Raw genomic sequence first — 23,703 nt, 5'->3', positions numbered from 1 at the left:
CCAAGTGAGAACTGGATGAGTGCTCCACTTCGCTAAGCAACATTAGAAATGTCTGTCTCCTTCAATATACATATTTGAACACTCACGCCCCTTTGTTCGGCAGTCTCTTCTTGGCAAGGTATTCATGTAAAGCACAAAAAAGTGCAGCAAAGCCCCAGTTCACTGTTTTATCTGGTGGGTGCTTGTTTGAAAATACACCATGCATAAAAGTGCAATATCAATATACTGTAGGTAATAAGGGCCCAACATATCAGGGATTATTTATAAGGTCTCTCACAAAATGTAGCTTTAAAGGCCCTGAAAACATTCACTATAACATTCAGTAAACATGATGCAAAAAGCAACATCGAGGGGAAAACATGATGAGGTAGGTTGAAATATGAATTTAAGCACATCTTAAAGTTCAGTTAATCTGGTTCTACCTTCTGCTTATAATCCAATTGACAGTTACCTTCCACTGTTTACAGAGGCTGATTAAAATGTGTTTTAATCGTGTTTGTTGCACAGGAGAACATGCCAACCCTTTTTTTTTCCAAATTAGCCCCGCTCACTTAAAAGCCTTGAGAAAAGTCAGGAAATATCTAAAGAGAATAAACCACAAGTGCAATAACGTTGGCAGAACATAAAGTTTTTCATCACTCATTATTGCAAAAGTTACCATCATATTTGTTGTTAACAGTAGACTTACTAAGTGTGTACTTTAAAGAAAAACTTGGAGCCAGTTTCACTTCTATTACATTAATAGGAGGGTTAATGGGCACAGCCATCATTTTTGCCCCGGGGCCCCCAGCAGGTTAATCTGGCCTTGCAGACAGTCACTAAATTTGCAGCTTATTAATGAAACGTCACCAGAAGCACAGATGAGAGCACTTTAAAGTGACACATTGTTGTTGCTCATAGTGTACAAGTGGTTATAGTTACAAATACAAACTGCCATCGTGGGGGGAGAGTTTGTTTTTCATCTAGAGGGTGTATTAAAGAGAGATAATGTTACTGACAGGGAATATCTTTAAGATTTTGAATATGCTGACCGTTTACACCAGGCTCTCATGTCAGGATCAGAATCATAACAATTATTCATCTTTAATAACGTGTGAAGCATTTTGATGTCTCAGTGAAGAGTAGCCAGGCCCAGTGCTTAGTTGTAGTTTATTAATCTCTACAACAATGTATATGTATGCACCCCTCCAACATTTAACCATCAATAACATTTGCGATAAACAACCACATTGGCACATAGGATCTCTTGTTGTATTTAGAAAGAGACATTTCACACAGAAACACCTGTGCCATAGTTATTTATACCTTAACTACAGCCAATTAGACGACTCCTGTGCTCAGTGAATGGATGTTGGGCGCCCTGCAGCTGTTTCCTCTGTGAACACACTCCTCTGAGTCACAGCCGACAGGCCTACAGGCTGCAAATACTTCACTGATGTGACACAACATGAACTTTCCTGTTGGCCTCTCCTCTGCTGCCAATCATTTTATTTCTTGCTCATCATCCCATCTGAAATCCTCCAAGAAAATGGGATTTATTTGCAAAGTTATTACTTCCAGAGATGCATGAGAAGCAAACCAATGATAGTCTACGAGGCAAATCAATTTCTCATCCGTGACTCATTTTCCTGTTATTGATTTTTAAAATTACAACACCTGTGGCTGCCTTCTTTATTTTTCGGCCATCGGAAATCTTTTTCCCTGGATTATATCGTTCGCCAATTGGATTGAAATGCATGTTGAACTTGCTGATTTCCCTCAAGGAGGATGGTAAAATAACAGTGTTTGACTTTATCTGTTTAAAATCACTGTTTGTCAGTTTGGGAAGATATTTGAGAATGGTGATAACATTTTCTTTTTTTACTGAAGACATGGATTTGTAAGACAGACACATTCAGTATATTATTTCTATAGTTATAGTGTTGTTTTTATTGGCAACCATAGCATTTTGAATTGAGTAACTGAAATGTTGGAGACACTGAAATGGCTAAGTATCAGACAGAGGTCAACTTATATTATGTTAATCTTACAGTGCCTAACTTACCACATATATTATCACAACGGTTTATAGCACAGTATGCTCAACATGAATATCAAACACGACATACAATAGAAGGAAGGTTTGTATTACCCACATCTAAATCAAATATGGGAGAGAAAACAGTCATGTACAGAGTCCGCTGGAACTCTTTACCCGTCCATATCATTCAGGAACATTCTCAAATACATTTCAAAAGGTTGCTAAAAACATATTTCAGTATTATAAAGTAAAATTGAACTGTGCCTGTGGGTATGCATGTAATGTATATATTATTATGTAGTTTTCATTTCATACAGCACTGTAAATTGCATGAAATGATGAGCTGTTTTGTTTTAATTTTGTTGTGTTTATGTATGTTTTGAGTGTGTGAGGACCCCAGGAAGAATAGCCAATGCTCATGCTAGTGCTAATGGGGATCCTAATAAAGACAAAGAAGTCTTCAAGATTCACCTTGTAAAAAAAAAAAAGCATGACTGTTCATTGTAAGTAAAACTTTATTTATAGAGCACCCTTCTCAACATGGATGTACAAAGTGACAACTATAACATGTAGAATAAAAGGCATAAAACAACAGCAGGTAACACATAGGATAACACATATGATAAAACACCAATGAAAGACAGCTACTAACTCACCTCCTCCGGCGCCCCAAAGGCCTGTCGGAAAAGGGAGGTCTTTAACTGCCCCTTAAAAATCTCTATTGAGGCAGAGGCTCTTAGTTTCTGGGGGAGTTTGTTCCAAAGCCTTAGGGCCACCACCTCAAAGGCGCGGTCATCCTTATGGCACATTTCCACTGCAGTGGGGTAGCCCCGTTTAAGCGTCCCTAGGCTTCCTCGCTCAGGCCTCGGGCTGCCTCGCTGGCCGTCCGAGGCCGTGGCGCATTCCCATTACAGTTTAGGACCTGGGGTAGCAACGCAGTGTAGGCGGGGCGATCGGCTTTTTTTTTTTTTCACATTTTGAGTTGTTCCGTCAAGCTCCCGCTGGATTTTATCATCCCCAATGAGATGTAGGAACGTTGTCACCTCCTCGGTCGACCACGGTGTGCTTTTCTTTGACGTTGCCATTTTTGTAGCTCCTCCGTTTACAAAAATGCTGTGTATAAAAATGCTGCAAACTTGCTTCTAGATATACTGTATATGCGACGCTAGGGATGATCTTGCGCGCGATCTTGTGACGATTCTCTCTGACCAATCAGCAGTCGAGAGTGTTGACGTCACTAGTTCAGCCCTGGCCTGATAGAACCACGATTTGATGGGTCCGGAGAAAGAGGGAAAAAGTACCCGCTAGCCGGTGCTACGCTATATGGAAAGGCCACCAAAAACTGGCCTGGCCGCTTGAGGACAATTAAGGACGCTTAAACGGGGCTACCCGCTGCAGTGAAAATGCGCCATTAGTCTTTAGCCTGGTTCGGGGCACCCTTAGGAGCTGTACAGTTCCCCTGTACCTGCAAGGATGAACTCAGAACAACTTTCTAAACCTCTCAGCAGTACTCAGCTTATAGAAGCGTCTATTTTTTTCTTCTATAGACTCCCAAAGCAGCTTAATTGGAACAGTCTCCTGGTGCCCCGGGGTAATAGATGTTCTCTCAAATGCTCATTGAATTTCATGGTTTCGGTCTAAGAACTTTCAGCAGGTGTAACTGTGAAGAGGTTATTGCACTTTGAAGGTTATTTGGGGCCTTTACACCTGAATCCTATCTGAAAACTAATTTTAAATGAGATATGTGTTATTGTCAGGTGACTTACTCTTTACCTTCCTCCATTTTTAAAGGTGCTCTCTTGTCCTGATATTTCCTAAAGGAACCTATTTTAAACCAAAATGTCATCTGGAACTTTCTTATCCAAAAGGTCAGTCCACTAAGTACACTGCAGTGTCTCAATGCCGAGTCCTTGTAATGGTATGCTATCTGTAATTATAAGCATGACGTGGAGAGAGCTGACGGCTTTGGCATTGACTTTGTCATTGTGCTGGAGGCTCGTTGAGGATAATTAACTGCGGGGAAGTGCAGTGTCTTGTTCCTTTCAAGCCTGCTTGTTGATCAAAGGCATTTGACTCACTAGTCCCATCTGACTGAAAAGCAACTGTGGAGTGGCAGCTGACACACACAAGGACTTAAAGCAACACTGTTCAACATCAGTTGAGCTCACGTCTTATTCAACTTGAGCTTATTTGAAGGATAAAGCTGCTGTTAGGCTATATTTTTCTTAAGGTCAAGAGAAGACAAAAACTAACAATGTTTGAGTTGGTTTCCAAAACGTTTCAACTGGAAAAAAGGATGAGAAATATATTTGAAAGAGGCTCTATATTTTCATCCAACAACCAGGGAATGTAGTTACTGAAACAAGAGTAAAACGTTTGGTTATTGAGGCAATCATTAAATAGATTGCAGATAAATACACATTTTGTGTTTCAGTATTTACAGGAACACGAGTGGGATTGACTTAGAATAAACTATAGTACAGAGTCGATGTACTGAAAAACAGAAACCAAATCAAAGTGTACCAAATTAGTGCCATACAATTAAAACAAGGAACCAAAAGACGATACAGCGCTATGTAAAGCACTTCCACTATGTCCATGTTTTAATTAAAAGTAAAAGCATATTGATTGTTCAAGATCACGAAACTAAAGAGCAGCCATTACGTGTTTTTTTTTACAGGCATAATTTATGGTATTCAAAAGTGATCAGAAGGTGATGGCCACACCCACTTTGGTTATTTCCTGCAATTTCACATTTTAAGGAGATGAATTTTCGACCGTACACTTGCCAGTGTCTCCTCTGAAGCTCTTTTGCACTCCACTGCACTCTGTCTCACTTCATCACCTCCCCCCTTTGTGATGTCAACAGAGACTCTTGAGCTGACAACTCAAATTGGTCTTGAGGAGAACAACAAATACCATTTAAAATGGCAGCCTCTGTCGCTGGGGAGTTACGCTATGTCTGCTGTTAAAGCCATTTGGGAAATTAACTGAAGAGCCCGAGATTTGTAAGGGCATCCGGTGGAAACTACCACTAGCGCTGAGAGCAGGTTAAAGGCTTATATGTTTCAGTCTCAAACAAACCTGCATTTAAATTCAAATTGGGAATGATTTGGCTCGGTTTTAACAGTCAGTCTGAGATCGATGTGCATGATATAAAGTGTCAGGATCTCTTGAGGCCAAAGCTTTGCTCAGTGAAGCAAAAGATTACATTTTGTGACTGCAGTTTTAAATGTAAATTAGTATCCTTACAATTAGCTCTGACAAAGACCCATTTACACTGAGGTGGATGTTACAGCTATCTGATCTAAAAGAAGTGTAAATACATCGAAGAAGCAATTCAAACGGATTAAAATCTGACGGATCAAACCGCCTCTGATTTCTGCATTTCTGTAGGAAGGTCCGTCACAGAGCAGAAAAGGTATTGTTGAAGAGACTTAATCATTCCTTTGACTAATATTGATTATTTAATTATTTCACATGTTTGTCATCCTACTTCGAGATAAAATGGGAAATTGGTGGCATTTCTGTATGTTGATTTATTAATAAAAAGCTAAGAAACAATGATTTGTAGAGTGGCTGACTTCCTAAATCATTAGTATTATTGAAAGAAATCTTTAAAATGAATGAAAAACCAATGAGGATGTTACTGTATATCTGTTTTCTTTTCTCTTTTAGAATGTAGTGATATAGGGAGTTATTTATGACTGAACAACATGCATATAACCAGTATGTACAGTTTATATTTCAATTTAATCATTCAGGAATCATTTTAATAGCCACTTTTCCGCTAGCTAATGAGGCTGTTTGTGTGAATGACAGCTAAACCTGTGGAGTGCAGTTTATCCTTCCAGGCCTTCAGTGTCCTGTCAGCGGCAGAAGCGCTGCACGTCTCTGAGTCACAGCCCTACTAATTGGTTTGTCGACCAGGAATTCCTGCGGTGCAAATTAAATCTGAAATGTTGCTGTTGTGCTTCTAGCAGAGCAGATAAACAGGCTAAATCGTCATGTAATACTGAAGTATACTCCCCTTATTGTGTTATTGTTCTCAAAAGCAACCCTAAAACCACGTATTATCCCTCAGCTTACTAAGGGCTAAACAGTTAACCATTTAAGGGTTAATTCCGTGTTTGAATGTGGTAACAAAATGAATTATATTATGGCAGCATATGTTTATAACTACGTTTACCACACATGTTGTAGATTCAGGGAAATGAATAGCAAGTTATTTCACTATTGTAATATTCGTCAGAAAGTTTGCAATTTTATATTTTCGAATTGATCCCTTTTTATTCATGGTCTGGTATGGTTTGAAGTTTGAAGTTGAAGTTGAAATATGCAAACTCAATCCATCGGCCCCAGATGACGCATAACAAATACAGGCGCTGATAAATATATTAATCAATACAGGCAGTTTAGTGATATCACTTCCAGCTTACAAAATGTTTTTCTGTTAAGCACATTATTGTCTGGAACAAAAGCTTGCTTGAGTTTGAGTACACACATTTTTACAAGCACATTTCAGCTATGAATACTGCTTCCTCACTTCTAACACAAAGCTAAAAAAAAAAGATATTGTTTTTTCATCACGTTAAATGAGATCTAAATGTTCCTGTGAGGTTCTTAACCCTCTTTGTTTTAAAAATCTTCAAAGAGCTGAGAGGAAGATGTGTGGGAAGCAATACGTTCTGATGCTATGTCACCGTGTAGGTCCCAGCCGTTGCGGATAGAAGTCAATGAAGGTCATTCATTACATAATGCTCCTCTAGGTCAAAGTACATTAAATTAAAAAGGCTGGAAACTTGTTACACCCCTGGGTATGTTTTGTCTAAACTTAACACCAGTGTGCACATTAAAACTGCGTGGTGTAATGAAATTGCCTCAGTCGTTGGAACGGTGTTCATACTCCATATCTGCCAAAGCACACAAGGGAGATCATTAAAAGTGAAAAGAGATGGAGTCCCATTTGCTAACCACCTCACCAAACTATGAGACCATCTATTAGTTTTGCTCGGCAGTCCTATCTTTGTTTATTTGTCCATCTAAACATAAATGTCAGTCACTATGAGCTTCGACAAAAGCGGCAAACTCTCAGTGACCTGAACTACCACTTTATTCTCACCATGGCGGGTGTGAAAGGCGCCTCAGTCCCGTATTATGCAGACTCTCTAATTAACTCGCTTATAAAATTGTATTTCAATAACAATTTCTGTTCCCAGAAAACGCCCGTTCCCAGAGTATATTATAGTTCGGCCGCTTCATAGTAGGTTCACAGAGGAGTATTAAAGAACAAAGGCATGGACAGCATGTGGATATGATATCATTAAAAGTTTCTGGTTCATACATTTCCAAACCAAGTGATGGTAACAGCATTCTCTAAACTCCTTGTTTAAAAACCACCTGCATTTGGTCAGCTAAATTGAACTCCCGGTGCATGAGTCATAGCTCGCCCTCTGGAGTGAATGTACCCAGACTGTGGAAACTGACCTTTGAGTCATTTACGGACATTGACTCTTTGCAGAAAGGCTGGCCCTTCTGTGCTGCTAATGTCTAAATCACAAAGCTGTAACTGGAGTTTCAGGCTCAGCACACACATCCACCTTTACTCTGTAAATTCAGCCATGCAGTCATAAGAAAGAGCTTTCAGAGAGGTGCTGATGACCTTAGCAGCACTTTGTAGACACAAATTGAGTCCTGCTGGTATTGTGCAAAGTTATATCTCTTCTAATATTGCAATATGCTATTTACAACTGCGCTAAGTTCTCTGTCTAAAGCAGAATTCTAGTTTTAGACCTCTAAGTTGCTGCTGGCGTGTCAGAAACACAAAGAAAAAACGTGAGGGTGCAATACTGAGGCACGGAAAAAAATACATCATTTTTCCATCAATGTGCAAAACAATGGCTAACTTCTCCTAGCAACCAGGACAGCTTGTTTGTCACTCGCTACGGATAAGTGAGGGTAACACAAAACCATTTTTCTTGAAGTACAGCATGACATTTTACAGAATGTGAAATATATTCCTGGTCAGCTTATCAATGCATAGCACATCAATATACCTGTACATTAAGTACTCAAGTAGTACCAATTCATACCATCGCTAACGTTTCTATAATGAAAACACTAGGGAGTCTGCCTATTACCCTCTTAAAGGTCCCCTATGATACTATTTTTCATCAATATATTATAAGTCTCAGATATAAACAAACATGTCTCTGAAGTGTTTGGCTGAAACACTAAACAGATCGGGCATTGCAGCATCCCATAATCCCCTCTGTTTCAGCCCTGTTTCAAAAGTGCTGATTCTCTGTCTGTTACTTTAGATGAAAATAAGGAGCCACTCCCCACGCCCCTCTGAGAGATATTTGGTTAAAAAGAACACAATGGTTGGTGGTTGGCTAATGGTTACACAAGCCAAAAATCGTTATGACATCATAAAGTGGCCAAAATCTGATCAGCTCGTTTCCAGACAGGTTTTTATAGAAATGGACCAGGACAAAAAGAGAGAGGGTCTTTCTTCCTGAAACTTTCAGAATCTTTTAACGCAGAGGGGACACATGTTTATGTATAAAATACTTTATGAACAAGTGGATTTTGCATAATAGGTGACCTTTAAGTCCCACAGGATCAAAGAAGGCAGGATAGAATTCACCTCGGTCCAAGGGTGACCGTTCCTTGCCGTACATACTCGCGATAACCGAAGATATCATGAATCTTAAGACACAGGGGAAAAACATAAAATGTAGTTCAGTCTTACATGTGGATCAATGGAGTCAATTTGGTTTCACGAGAGCAATATCATTGTTAGCCCAATTGTGCTCTTCTAATTCCAAACACTGCCTTGGGCGATGATAATGACATTCTCAAACACTAATACTTGTTTCTTCCCCCTGTTGATTTAATATTGATCTTGTTGTTAAAATGAGAACCTTAAGAGCATTGGTGAGTGTGAGCACTCTGATGCGATGCCTCTCGTGTCAGATGATAAACATCGCCTATTAAGAATACTGTACTTTATAAAAGCCGTCAACAACTCACTGAGATTAATAGACATTCATTAATATTACGATCTATATAAGCTTAACCAAACATTGCTTTTTTTCTGAGGAATAGAAAGACTTGGGAATGTATGGTTGCTGTTCATTAGGACCAATGTTTGCCAATATCGACCCCCAGTTAAAAATAGGGTTTCAATAGGATTCAGATTTGATTAAAAAGGGATTCAATACCGGAATTCCATTTATAAATAATATCAAACTTTCAGGTCTTACAGGACTATACAGCTTAAATATTTATGGTCCAAAGATAACCATTAAAGTGCCATACTCACCAGAAATAGCCTATTTAAAAGTACATTCCTGCAAATTATCTTAACCTACAACACTAAACTAAATTGCCAGTTTAATTTCAAGATTAGCTTTTTAATTGTTAGATTATTCCATTAGCTTCAAACTATTACATTGTGTTAATCGATTGTTGTATATTGCATTACTGTCAGCTCCCCTGGACTAAAGGGTAATTGACATTAAATAACTTTCTTGAATAAGGCCAGCTTGACTTTGTTGGCAGCAAAGGTCAAGCTAATTCTCTCTTAAATGTGAAGCGGGGAAGAAGTGGCAGGTATTAACATATTAATGGATGCTGCTCTCCATATAAATAGGCCTGGTGGATAGCTTCGTTCTCTCACCGGTTAAAGGTCGGCCACAGTGCAACTTGTCTGGGTTACATTAAACAGAAACGCTAAAGGAATGCAATGTTTTGACATCCTGTGACATGATTTTCACTCCTGTGTTTTTGTAGATTTTTGAAGAGTATAATGAAATTGTATAATATTTGATATATGTAATTGCTTATATATTCTCAATGATACTCCAACATAAAATTCAAGCTCCCCAAGTGTCATTTATTTACATACCCGTGACATGTTACCTGGTGTGAATGTTTTTTCATACCATGCTTCAAGGGGAGCTGAAGCATGAAATACATTTTACATGAGCTGAAGCAAATCTGCGGCGGGCTGATTAGGCGCTAAAAAGGGAGTAATTCACCAGATAATGAATACTGCTCTATAAAAATGTTCTGCAAATGTCAATGATGACGCGTAATCCCTCAATAACTGCCACACTTTTATTCTCCTTTTCCCCTCCTGGTCATCAAGTCACCTCCCTGTGATTCAGAGAAGAATCAATGTGGTGAATGATGCCATTTATATAGATGCAACGGTGTGAAAAAGGCATTTAAAATGTAACAACAGCCTTTAAACATCACAAGCAATCTCCCATCAATCTGCCACGTAATGACTTCAATTTGGGTTAAGGGAGCAGTGTGCAAGTTGCTCACGATTTCATGCTGGTTTATAAAACCTCTCCAAGATATAATGAAGTTGGATACACAGGGCATCCTTACTGTACATAACACTCTCTGAACAAAGATGGATTTCTAGTTTTCTATACAATTCATTCTCCCCTGGATGAGAAAAGGTCCAGGCTACACTCTGGTATCTTTCCAAACACACTTGGCCATCCAGGCAGCAGTAGTGGTGCCCATTGTCGGCTGAAGGTGTGACATTATGACAGAAGCTATTGTGTGGCAGTACTGAGACAGGTACTTTATTATGGAAAAGGCAGAACAGCAGCAGCCGGTGGCTTCGCTGGCTGTCAGAGGAACCGCCGGCATGCACTGGCTGGGCAGATGTGACATTTAGGTGCCCTGCTCGTCCCTCCCTTGAGCTGGAAGAGGACATAATGACGTGGCTCACTCTCCTGGTTGGAGGTACACTCTCTGCCTAATGCCACACATAACCTTTAACATATGTGTCACAATATTTGTCACTCATTTATCATCACAAGCACCTTGATGAGTTTCCCTGCTCTCGTGTGGCCACAGTCCTTCATCTCCTTGCTGAAGCTAGGAATCAATATTAAAATGTCAGCTCCGGCATTCATTCCATTTTTTTTCAGTATTGTGATGGGAGTGGAATTTGAATCAGCGGCTCGTAATTAAACAAAGAGTAGGATAACAAAGGCTGAAAACATGTTCTTGAGAGTCACTGCAAGTAAGAGAGAGAAAATTAAGACTTCTCATTATCCTTGAATGTGTTCTGTTCAAATAAGACTCTCTGAACCCTTTGTGTAGTTACGTGTAAAAAGCAAGTGACGTCTGCGAGAACACAGTGTAATGTCGTTCTGGTTGTTCTGTCGGTTAATTGACAAAGTCATTTAATAAGTAAATTAGAAGCATGATTTATTTAAATGAGATTGGCTGTACAAAGTGTGGGAACAATGCTGTGTGAAGGTTACACTGCTGATGGCTCTTTCACAGGATATTCGTCAAATTTCTTCTTTCCTCTTTAATTTCTCTGTTCATACCCTGTATTAAAAAAAACAATACCATGTCAAATTAATTTCAATAAATGAGGTCTTATTCAATTATAGAAGCTTGGCTCATAAGATGTGCATGGGGTTTATTTGAATTCATGGTAGATATGATAAAATGGTCTTCATAGATTTTAGATATCCTTTTCATTTCAAGATTTGGTTACACTATCAACTACATGTCTCTCTGTTCTTCAGATCAATACATTTGTAAGGATCCAATATCTTCTCCAAAATACAACAATGATCAACCATGTAAACATCACATCGTATTAAAGTCTCCTTCGATTTGTACCGCTAGTAGCTTGACAACAAGCAGGAAGGTTATAATAATAATAATAATAATAATAATTTCGATTCGCCTTTCAAGAAACCCAATGGCGCTTTACAATGGCAGATAAATAACAAAACAAAAACATAATAATAATCACACAGACACACAGGTTGCTGGGTACTGCATTTTAGCAGTGAACAGATGGTGTTTGAGTTTTTGTTTGAAAGTGTCCAGAGAGTCGGCATTCCTGAGAGCAGAGGGGAGAGCATTCCAGAGGGTGGGGGCTCTGTCGCCAAAGGATTTCAGTTTGGAGCGCTGGATAGAGAGCAGCCCTGTGTCGGAGGACCGCAGCTGACGAGAGGGGGGGTGTAGGGCTGAAGGAGGTCAGCGATGTATGCAGGGGCTAGGGAGTGGAGAGGTTTGTAGGTTATCAGGAGGAGTGTGTACTGGATGCGTGACTTGACCGGAGGCGGGAGCCAGTGAAGGTGGATGAGGGTGGGGGTGATGTGTTATTGAGGCTCACTTAATTTGTTTTATCGCTGTATGCGTCAGGTAAATTATCAGTCAGTTGGAGCCTACTCAGATCAGAGCAGCTGACTCTCCGTATGAGATGTCGCTCCCTTGGCAGGCAAAGAAAGACGAGAGAGGAGGTGGAGGGGTAGCGTTGCTGTGTAGGGTTATACACAAAATAGCGGAACAACGTTTTTGAGTTGCTGAGACAGAGAAGGAGCCCGACAAAGCCGTGGGGTGGCAATGAATCAGAATCAAGCCGTACTATCAGAGAAGTCAAGCAGCTCATTATTACACGAAGTGCATATTAAAGGGGGATTATCCAAGTGGAAGTGCTCACAGCGTAATCCTCCTCAACAGGTGCAGGAGTGTTGATTACGAGAATGCAACGAGTGCCTCGAAGATTGTTTCCTCATTACTGACGCAGATAGTAATGAACAGGCATGAAAATCACTCACCTTTCGGCGAAATTTGCCGTTTTGAAACCAAAATAGGTGACCTACGTGAATCGTGTAGATTCGATGAGAAAATATTTAAGGGGGGGGTAGGTTCAGAGGCCGTAATGGTAAGCACCGTTGGGTGACGAGTGGAAGACGAGACCCAATCACTGCCGCTGAGAGAGTCCCTCAGCGCCATTGATTGGGTCTCGTCTTCCACGGTGCGTACCGTTACGGCCTCTGAACCAGCCCCAGAGATTCAGTGAACTGCGAACAGGTGCGCGTGCCAAAAGGGACCTGATCATTGGTTTACAAGCAGTTCGCTTCGCTCGTGCTGACCAGAGCGTGATCCAGACCACCATCAGAAGCTGAAAGCACGTCTGGCCTCGGCGATTTACCTGACTGAAGTGGTGAGTGATGGTTTCAATCATTTTAATATTTTCTGGTATATCTAAGTTACCCAGGAGCTCTGTTGACATCGGCTTAGCTAACGTTAGCTACAGCTTGATGAATTGAGTCATTGAACACAGCAGGAGAGAACGCAACGTTAGACAGCTAGCAATAAAGCTCCGGTGGAAAATGATTAGCTAACGCTACCGTTAACGTTAGCCTAACATTAGCTAGATATCGTTACTAAAGTTAGATGCTAGCTTGTATGGTTTACGGTAAATCACAAAAAAGAAACTGGTTAATGTTTGTGCTACTTTCTAAAATCTCTACAACTCATTTTTCCAGGACGTGTTGATGATTTTGAGGTGAGGGGACTGACAAGGCTGAAGGGTAAAGTGGTCCACCTTTCTATCAATAAGGCTAAACTAGAAGTTAGTGCTAACACTAATACAAACATTATTTTTGCAGAATGAGTGTGTTAGGGGAGAAGGATTCAGCCATTGTTAAACAGCTGGATGCTGGATTGAAATGCAGCTGGAACTGGTCGTGCCTAAAACTCGAAGGCAAGGTCTCAGTAAAAGAGCAAGAGGTGTCCTTTCATCTAGGACAGGGGTGTCAAACGTACGGCCCGCGGGCCGGATCAGGCCCGTGAACAAGTTTAATCCGGCCCGCGAGATGATTTTGGAAAGTATAAAAAATAAAAAGAGCTGCAATTTTTCAATGAAAGAAACTGCTGTTCTAAATGTGTCCACTGGGTGTCGCAATAGCAATTATGTGAAGCGAGCAAACTATGTATAACGGGGCTGAGGAAGTAATCCTGTGTTTACAGTCTATCGTGCTTGGCTTCCTCACTCCCCAAAATGTCGCTATCAAAAAAGAGAAAAGTGGACACAGAGTGCAGAGTTTTCCAAGAAAAATGGTCATCCTCCTATTTATTCACGGAAGTGAATGGGAAACCCGTGTGTTTGGTTTGTTCGCAGCACGTTTCAGTGCTGAAAGAATATAACCTTCGTCGCCACTATGAGACTCAACATGCCGAAAAATATGATAACTTGAAAGGAAAACAGAGAAGCGAAAAGGTGAAGGAATTGCTGGCGGGTCTGAAAAAACAGCAGTCTGTGTTTACTCATAGCCGAGAAATCGGCGATGCTGCAGTGAAAGCCAGCTACCTTATTGCTAATGAAATTGCAGTGGCTTCAAAACCATTTAGCGAGGGTGAATTTGTGAAGACATGCATGCTGACAGCTGCAGAGATTGTGTGCCCTGAAAAGCGTCAAGCTTTTGAAAATATCAGCCTGACAAGAAACACAGTTGCACACAGGATTTCTGATCTTTCGGAGGATTTGGACAGCCAATTGAAGCGCAAAGTTAAGTCGTTTATTGCGTTTTCAGTTGCAATTGATGAAAGCACGGACATTACAGATGTTGCGCAACTGGCCATATTCATCGGCGGAGTTGATGATACTTTGACCGTAACCGAGGAGTTTGTGGAGTTGGTGCCGATGACGGATACCACGACAGCGGCTGATATTTTCAACACACTCGAGGGTGCCCTGGACAGAGTCGGAGTGGACTGGTCACGCGCTGTCAGCGTGGCTACAGACGGTGCGCCTTCAATGATCGGGAAAAAAGCAGGTGTTGTGACGAAATTCAGGGAAAAAGTGCAGACTGCAAATGGAGGACGTGATTTTTGGACTTTTCACTGTATTTTGCACCAGGAGGCATTGTGTTGCAAGTCATTAAAGATGGATAACGTCATGAAGGTGGTCGTCCAAACTGTTAATTTCATCCGATCAAGAGGCTTGAATCACCGTCAGTTTGACAACCTTCTCAGAGATAAAGACCACAACTACGGCCTGCCTTACCACACCGAGGTAAGATGGTTAAGCCGAGGCATTGTGCTGAGGCGTTTCTTTGATTTACGAGAGGAAATTGAACAATTCATGAAACAAAAAGGCAGACCAGTGTTAGAATTTAAGTCCAAAGAATGGATGCAGGATCTTGCGTTCATGGTGGATGTTACAGAGCACTTGAATAACTTGAACACAATGCTGCAGGGGCGCAACAAAGTTGTAACGCAGTATTATGACAGCGTATGTGCGTTCAAGTTGAAGCTGTCATTGTGGGAGACGCAGCTCGCGGGAGGTGATGCAGCGCACTTTCCTTGTCTGAAAAATGTGTGCGATACCCAACATGTCGCAGACATGAAGCGGTTCAAAGATAAACTAATAGGACTATTGCGGGAGTTTGAGCAACGCTTTCAGATTTTTGGTGAACTGGAGAAAGACTTCAAAGTTTTCTGCTCGCCATTCACCGCGAATGCCTCTGATCTGCCCGTCAACATTCAACTTGAAATAATAGACTTGCAGTGTGACTCAGATTTGAAGGGGAAATTTGCTGCAGCTGGCTTAGACACATTTTATCAGTATCTTTTGCCAGGTTACCCCAACTTGACAGCCCTTGCTGCAAAAGTGTTGTGCATGTTTGGAACCACGTATATTTGTGAGCAAGTTTTCTCTGTAATGAGCATCAATAAAACAAAGCTGCGCTCAAGGCTCACGCACAAGCACTTAAATGACATCCTGAAATTGGCTGCCACTCAGGCTTTGACCCCTGATATTGATGCACTTGTGAAAGCTAAAAGATGCCAGGTTTCAGGAGCAAAAACAACAGTGGGTAACCCAACTTAAAATGCTGCATAAGACACTGCACCCTGATATAGTTATCTAAAAAATGATTGTCTTCTGTGCAGATTGAAAGAAAGTGAACAGTGTGTGATTTACTGTAATAATGACAGTAACTTCAGTTCATAAGTTAGGTTTGTTGAAATTGTTCATGCATTGCACAGCTTTTATTTATCAATAAGTAATGTAGCCTACAAGGCAGGAAGTAAGTAACTCAACCCTCTTGAAAAGTTTCTACCTCAATTTGTCTCAATCATTTGGTGAGTTAGTACAGGATTAATATGTTAAAATGACAAATTAGTTATTTGAGAAGAGTTTTTGTATTTTGTTCATTCCCAGTATATGACTTAATGTTGTTGTATGGCTTTTTGTTGATACGCCAAGTCTAAATGTGCTTGTACTGTTCAGTGTTTCCCCTACCATTGTCTTGGCGGGGCGCTGCGCCCTGCCAACGGAGCCCCGCGCCCTGCCTGAAATTCAAGGTGTTTTTATTTTGTTTTTTATTTAAAAAAAATAAATATATAGCACCAAATTTCAACTGAAGTCATCTATCTACGGTCACTTTTCCCATTGAACATGTGCTCTTTTGTTAAATAAACTAAACGCCATGTTATTTATCCAATGTGTTCATGTTTCAGTGTACACTGCTTTGCGTATTCACATTCTCCCTCCGCTCTGTTTCTGAAGGGCGGGGCTCACACACACACACACACACACACACACACACACACACACACACACACACACACACACACACACACACACACACACACACACACACACGAATGCACACACTCGCGCTCACAATCAGAGACAAGAGCGGAGGAAAGGAGGAGAACAACAAAGTGTAAAAAAGTCAAACAAATCTGCTTTATTGGCACGAGCTCTGCTGTCTGCCCGTTTGTGTCCCCCCCAAGTTTCAAATTCGTTTATTATTATTTTTTAACCGCAAGCCGTTATCGTCACGGGAAAAGGACACACACAGCCTGCCCAGGTGGACGCGCGCGAACGCGACAACGAACGAAGCGTGCGCATTCTAAAAATAGCTCACAGATGGAGCAGGTAACCCGGTTTTGAACTACAGTATTGAGATGTGAGTTGGTTTATTCAGTAAATTAGCTCAGGATAATTGGATGTTCTGTCTACACCTGTTGATGTGAGGCTAATGCAGGACTTGCTAGCTTGATGCTACCGGCATTTAGCGGCAGTGACTCAACACATTGCCACTTAAAATGTATCGTCAGCAATGTATGACAAGTAGACTGCTTGTTTAATGTTACACTAACACCAATAGCTCAATATGATCATAACAGAATGCTTTCATATCAGAGATCAGATGAGGTGGAGCTGCCTCCAGCAATAGAGGATGAGGCAGAGAGAAGCAGCAGCAGCACAGGGTTGCAGCAGGTATGTTATATGCTGTAGTCAGGTGATTTAAATGTATCAATGAAAGGAAGAAGTGTAGACAACATGATAAGAAGGGAATACAGTTTAAATTAAAGTAATACAGTATAGTGTAACACTGTACTGTATTACTTTTTAATGTCCAAATACATTTGTTACTGTACGATATCGATAACAATAATTCACAGCTCCTCTCTGCTCCAGAGGATAACAAAAATGTGGGCGCCCCGACATTTGTTTTCGAGCAGCACCCTGCCAAGGCAGTAAACCTAGGGGAAACACTGCTGTTATTGCACTAAAGTTCACTAAACTTAAACAAAGAAAACAATCTGAAGTTGTCGTCATTTTTTTGTTATTATGCTATGATTTTACCGCTCCGGCCCACTTGGGAATAGATTTTCCTCCATGTGGCCCCTGAGCTAAAATGAGTTTGACACCCCTGATCTAGGAGATGTATTCATAAAAATCAACAGGCAGGGATTCGCCAGATGCATTCTCTGCCACAAAGAGATCAATTATGCTAACAAAGGCAGCCATGCTCTGCAGGCTCACTGCCAGACGGAAGTTCACAAGAAGAAGGTGCAGATGATAGCTTCCACTCATAGTGTTGCCAGCAGCTTCCTTCCAGCACCAGCCAGGGTGAATCCAGCAAGCCAGAGTCAAGCCAACCAGGGGTCAGAAACAATCAGGCAGCAGTGCCAGGGAAAGATGCCCGTACCAGTTATAAACCGCATAGCAAATGCAGAGGTAAGTGCTGTGTGCCTGTTAGTCAGCACAGAAAGCATAGACAGAGTACACTAGCACTTTGAGATTGTTATTTTTATTATAACAATAATAATAATAATCATTTATTATTATTATTATTATTATTCACAATCAGCTCCGGTCACTGGCAGCATCATCACCTAAACATGGAATACACTAGCTTTACCTTCATTACATAATTTGTGTTCTAGGCAATGGTCCTTGGAACCTTGGCGGACCATCCCGTTTAAGGCTCCTGTAATTGTTGAGCTTGCCCAGACCCTTTCCCTTGGATAAACCAGCTTTGCAGGGAATGAAGCCGTCGCGGACGGCAGCTTCATACAAGATGATCCATGGTCTTGGTATTTACATTTTCTTTCTTACCTACTATTTCGGTGTTTTAATTTCCATTTTAGTGAACTGCACACATAAAATATGTTCCTTAAACTACCATGTTGCTATATATACTGCTATGTTGCCAGAATTACCTGTTGTATGATTTATATTGTACCAATTAGATTATGCATGTGATGTGACAAATCTGTCCGACTTTGTGTAGGGCGGACCTACTCTGAGAGGACCTTTTCCAACATGAAGATATTTCCCTTTTCGTTAAATTTAGACGAGAGTACCTCCAACAACAACAAAAAGGTTGTTCTCATATTAAGCTATTCTTCAGTGTATGCCCTGTAAAATGTTGCATGGCTAATAAACCTTTTTATGTTGAAGATCCTCTCCATGCTCGTTTGCTACTATCATGCAGACTTGAGGAAGGTGATAGTGGAGCATTTGGGGTCCTTGGAGATCGTGAAGGTGAATGCTGCTTCTTTAGAGAAGGTGCTCTGTGAGTTCTTTGAGAAAAACAACATCCCGTGGAATAACCTTGTGAGTATGCTGATGGACTCGTGTGCTGTGATGAGGGGCAGCAAGACCGGCCTCGAGATCAGGATGCACCAATACTGTCCCAACCTGCTCGATGTTGATGGGGACTCCTGTCATCATATACACAATGCGGCAAAGAAGTTCTCAGAGCCCTTTGACAGCTACTTGGAGAAGCTGTTCAGTGATCTCCAGGTTGACCATCAGTGGAGTCCAGACCAGGTAAACAAAATGCAGGTCTAGTCTAGACCACGGCTGCTAGCCCTACTGTACTGTACTGTGGTAAAACTATGGAATGTGTAGAATGTCTATGTATGTGTCTCTTTCAAAATCGTTTTCTGTCTTTTGTCAGGTGACGTACCTCAAGGAGATAGCTATGATTCTAAATCTCCCCGCCTCCAGCCCACAGAGGGGCTTTGTTCCTCATCGCTGGCTGTCTGCATACGATGCCAGCATGGCAACCCATGCCATGATGCCTGCGTACAGAGTCCTCTATTATGGCTTCCTCTCCACTGCAGATAAGGAGCTGTGTAGGGAGCCTTTGGAACTGATGTACACCAAGTACCACGTCAACCAGGCGGGAAGAGCCCGTATCAAGGTGGTTCAGGAGGAACTCAACAGGAAAGGTGATGAGACTTGATGTTCCAATCCCTTATAATAATTAGCACTTATACTGCTTTGAAGTTACAATGAGGAGGAATATGTATTGTGTTTCACAGGCATGACTCCACAAGGCCGTGAGAGAAAAAAGAGGGTATGTCAGAAGCTGTGGCATGAGGAGACGACAACAGTCTTACGGCTCAGCATCTACATGGGTTTTCTGGCTATTCTCAAGGAGTATGTCATGGTTTTCCAGGTGGGTGTTAATAGTGCTTGGAATTACTGCAACTTGACTGCACGTGCATGCACATCCAATGTTGGCAATCAATCAATTTCATAAGAATTTGTTTTACATACACAGGGTAGCCAGACATCGGTTCACAAACTTCATGATCGGCAGCTTGAGCTGTTCCTGGCCTTCATGGCTTGCTTCGTGAAGGCCGAACAATATTACTCAGGTAATTAACTCCTCCTCACACCCACTCTGCCTACATTAGTATATTGATTTTATCTCTATTTTTACTTTTCTGTTGTCTGTGCTATCAGTTGAGTGTTTCCTTTTTTGTTAAGCAACCTGGGGTCTTTTGAAAGGCACTTAAGGTATTACTCCCATTAATTACTTCCCTTACACAGCTGTCTCCCAGGGCTCTGAGGGAGATGGTCCTGGAGGATCATATGCTGCTGCCCTCTAAGGAGGTCTATGTGGGACAGGAGGCTGACACGTTCAGGAGCCAGAATCCCAATCATGCTGTAAGTACCCTGCATCACCTGCATGACCTTTTTTCTCAATTGTTTTTGAGACTTAAAATAATGGTCAGTTTTTGGTGTTTTGTGTCAGCTGTTGGTGCCATTCCTAGCAGACGTCAGGAAAGCTTACATCACCACTGCAGTGTACCTCCAGAAGAAGCTCCCCTTGGCCAGTCCGACTCTTACAGCCCTGTCTGCTCTGGACCCTCTTCTGAGAGGCCACTCACAGGCAACCATCCAGTTTAAGAGGTAAGAATAACATTTAGAGTTTTTTCTGCCATATTACCAGGTACTTTGGGGTTTTTGTTACCTCATGTCCTTAACTTGATTTCAAATTCTCATCTATTTCTCGGCAGGCTGAGTGGTATGCTGCGGCACCTCTTGCCAGCAGACCAGGACATCCAGAGAGAGCTTGTGCGCTTCAATGTTGACCTGACCATCCCCAGTTTCAAGGAGGGAGAGAGCATCGTTGAGTGGTGGGGTCATGTCTTTGACAAGCCAGATAAGTACCCCTCCCTGAGTGCGATGGTTAAATGTTGCCTCTCCATCTTTCACGGACCAAGGGTTGAGTCTTCTTTTAGTTTGATGAATGAAGTAATTTACCAAAGGAGTGGCAACATGAATGTACCAACATTTAATGCAATCCAGACGGTCAAGTACACCCTGCAGTCCAGGGGGAAGACAGCCGTGCAGCTCTTCAGAAGGGAGGATGTGAAGTTCGGGGAGGTGGACAGAACACTATGCAAGAACATCAACTCTACAGCAGCCACATACAGAAGATGAATCAGAAAGAAAAGCAGCAGCAACAGAGCAAGTATGGCTCCCAAGCATCTGGCAGTGATCAGCAGGCCAAGAAACAGACTGCTGAAGAAGAGAAAAGGGCGAGGCTGAGACATGTGGCTAAAAAGCGAAAGCGGGCCATGGAGACACTGGTGGTCCAGGCAAAGAAGAAAAAATGAGATCTGGTTCTGAGAGTATTACGAACTGTGTCCTTAAGTCTCAGGAGGGAGTGTTTCAGCTGTAACTACAGTATCACAAGGACATCCCTTTCCTCTCCCTTTCATTCAGTATTTTGTACAAAACAACATTGATTGTGTTCCTTTTCTATGTTGACCTTAACAGATTGAAAATAATATATCACTATCCCTTAAAGTGTTTAATGTTTTGATAATGCTGGAAACCACTGTATTGTGTGTTTTAGGCTATCTTTGCCAATAAAATGTATTAAAATCTGAATTACATAACATTGTATTGGCTGTCAGTCATGATGGAAGAGTAGACAAGTTAAGTTACAGCATGTCCACCATCTGCATATGCATTAAGCCATTTGCATTAAGCCCTTATCACATTGTGCCTCATATACTGTAAATGTTAGACCCAGTGACAGGCTGGCATGAAATGTCTTGCATAATACTTAGTAAGGAGGCCATAATATTTTTGACTCATGGCTGAAGTTAAGTTTCTCCAGCTCTCCCCAGGTTGGCAAAAAAAATGCATCAGATTGATGCTTTAAAATATGGAATATTCAAAATGTTATTCTGGGGGAACATGTCCCCGGACCCCCCTAGAGGGATAATATCATTTTTTCCCCGTTTTCATGCCTGAATGAAACATCTTGAGAAAAATCAGTTTTTAAACATGATGACTAATGAAGCTCAGCGCAAGTTCAGGCAGGAAGACCTATCACTTTGTATTGCGCGTCATGGCAATACTCGCTCCCTTCACTAAATGATAGGTTAGCTGAGGAGTGGCGCTCCCTATCACTTCCCTCTGTTCACAAGCCTAATCATCGCACCTTTTAATCCCTCTATATATGCTCTCCCCTTTTCCATCAGCTGTCTTCCAGGTGTCAACGCGCAACCCTCCTCCACCCCTGCGCCTCCTGCTTCCAACTCAGGGCCAAGCCCAACCTTCTCCCTTCCAACCGGACCTAACCACTTATCACCACCACCAGTGTCTAGACCCGGGGGGGTTCATCGGAAACGGTTCTTCCCTTCCCGAATGACATCCTACAAAACCTGGGCCTAATCGCCAAACACCATTTCATTCACTTGTTATAAACTGTCATCATTATGTTTCATTTATATAATGTGACCCGATAATAAACATGTATTCCATACATCACGTCTCTCCTGATTGAACTGCATTTCCCCAAGGGGGTTTAAGGTCCATTTTATCTTATCTTATGATAGATTTAAAAAATGTAATTCCCCAAACCACAATCTCTACAAACAGCCTACAATAGGACAAGGAAAAACATTTTTGCATATATTGTGCTTTTGAAAACTATGAGGGAGCAGTTTCGTCTAATAACTATCCAGCTTTAAAAATGCAATCCTTAATGTTCTTTTCAAATGAGGAGTGAATGCTGAGTCAGTGCGACTGATTTCTAAATTGCTATGAGCTCAGTTCTGAATTCATCTCCTCTGTTTGATTTAAAAAAACATTCTCGAGGGGAATATATTTTCAGAGAGATTATGTGTCATTATAATCACGAGGTGAAAACAGCACACTACAGGAGAAACAGGGAAACCTTTCTAACAAAAAGCAGCTTGAGTGCAACGAGGGCAATCCTCTACTCTCTGGTTGTCATGGTAACTTTATTAGACACTGGGAGCCTTTTTCGCTCAATTATATAGTACACTTTGTATCTGTGCATGTGTGTATTTGTACACAATGTACCAGCGATGTTGTTATGTTTAGCGACACGTGCGCTACATTTCTCGACTCCTTGAAATGATAGATTTCCACAGAGCAGCCAACCGATTTCAGCCTTTAGGGACCGGCATGTAAATAAGGCTTGTATGTGTCAGGCAAGCTGTTTGAACATTACTAATCCTGCCATTTTGGTGAGGGCCCTTGCAGAGCTCAGCAGGACGAATACTGCACAAGCTGGTGGTCCGACTGATGCATTCATGATGCATTCATGCCATAAGGCCTGCACTGGCACAATGCAGTCAGAATACATGGAAACCTGTGGGAACCATTATGCCAAGAAGTGCTAATGAATATATAAGTAGTATAATCATCAAATTCACCAGACGTGCATGAATAAAGCAAACTTTATCCAACCAATACGAAGCCTGTTCAAAATCTGTGTTCTGTAAAATGCACCAATGTAATAAGATAAAAGCTGTTAGTATGAAGAAAGGCCAGCTTGTCTAATCAGTTAAGGTGTCTTCAGACGTCATAGACCCACTCTCTTGAACCCTCTACCACGTCTTCTTCATCATCAATGCCTTCTTGAAAAGAAGCCTTAAAACCCTTTTCAAGCTTTTTGTAATGTTCAAAGTGTGTATGTACTCAGCTGTGTTTGAAGTTCTGTTAGCTGCTAGCCCTCTCCAAAACAGTCCAAACTGAAGCAGCAGCTCTTACCGCTCGGTTAAGAGCAGTGAGGATTCAGGAATCAATGACAGTAAGTTGAAAAGACCACTTCAGACCATAGAGGTCCTTCAGCATGAAGTCACAAGAGAGCACAGAAAATAAAAGGGGATTTGGTCCAGTAGTTTAAGTTAGATATTCAAAAAGATATCACAGAAACAGACACATACAAACACACGACCACAAGATCTCAAAAGCATTATATTCTGTTTCTATATATAATGCCTTCTTATCTTATGTGTTCTTATCCTTTGTGTTAGTA

At 41.4% G+C, this 23,703-nt stretch overlaps 1 protein-coding gene and 1 long non-coding RNA gene across 6 annotated transcripts in view; one reads left to right on the top strand and one right to left on the bottom strand.

Moving 5' to 3' along the window:
• LOC307041300 overlaps window positions 1-23,703 on the bottom strand; it is a 94,800-nt gene that overhangs the window by 6,148 nt on the left and 64,949 nt on the right. The window lies entirely within an intron of this gene.
• Window positions 12,028-22,179, top strand: LOC307040563 (uncharacterized protein). Of its 5 annotated transcripts, none has more exons than XM_079683521.1 (11): window positions 12,030-13,022; window positions 13,348-13,367; window positions 18,047-18,196; window positions 18,394-18,485; window positions 18,564-18,935; window positions 19,066-19,339; window positions 19,433-19,569; window positions 19,675-19,771; window positions 19,947-20,063; window positions 20,152-20,309; window positions 20,417-22,179. In XM_079683521.1, exons 3-9 carry the CDS (start codon window positions 18,148-18,150, stop codon window positions 20,003-20,005), a joined length of 1,080 nt encoding a protein of 359 aa, XP_079539647.1. In that variant the 5' UTR covers window positions 12,030-13,022; window positions 13,348-13,367; window positions 18,047-18,147; the 3' UTR covers window positions 20,006-20,063; window positions 20,152-20,309; window positions 20,417-22,179. The 5 variants fall into 5 exon arrangements, with proteins under 5 accessions (XP_079539650.1, XP_079539647.1, XP_079539648.1 ...); XM_079683522.1 differs by having other exon boundaries at window positions 13,348-13,392; XM_079683520.1 differs by lacking the exon at window positions 13,348-13,367.

This window comes from Notothenia rossii (assembly GCF_949606895.1).
Source record: "Notothenia rossii genome assembly, chromosome: 5".
In the NCBI taxonomy this organism is placed as follows: domain Eukaryota; kingdom Metazoa; phylum Chordata; class Actinopteri; order Perciformes; family Nototheniidae; genus Notothenia; species Notothenia rossii.
Note: the sequence above shows the minus strand (reverse complement) of the source record. Positions and strands in the feature narration are given on the sequence as shown.

Excerpts from the sequence above, each read along its gene's own strand:
- LOC307040563 (XM_079683520.1), top strand. The coding sequence starts at position 18,148 with ATGAAGCCGTCGCGGACGGCAGCTTCATACAAGATGATCCATGGTCTT. Across the intron at positions 18,197-18,393 it reads CAAGATGATCCATGGTCTTG|GGCGGACCTACTCTGAGAGG; the intron begins GTATTTACATTT and ends GACTTTGTGTAG. Across the intron at positions 19,570-19,674 it reads AGTATGTCATGGTTTTCCAG|GGTAGCCAGACATCGGTTCA; the intron begins GTGGGTGTTAAT and ends TTACATACACAG.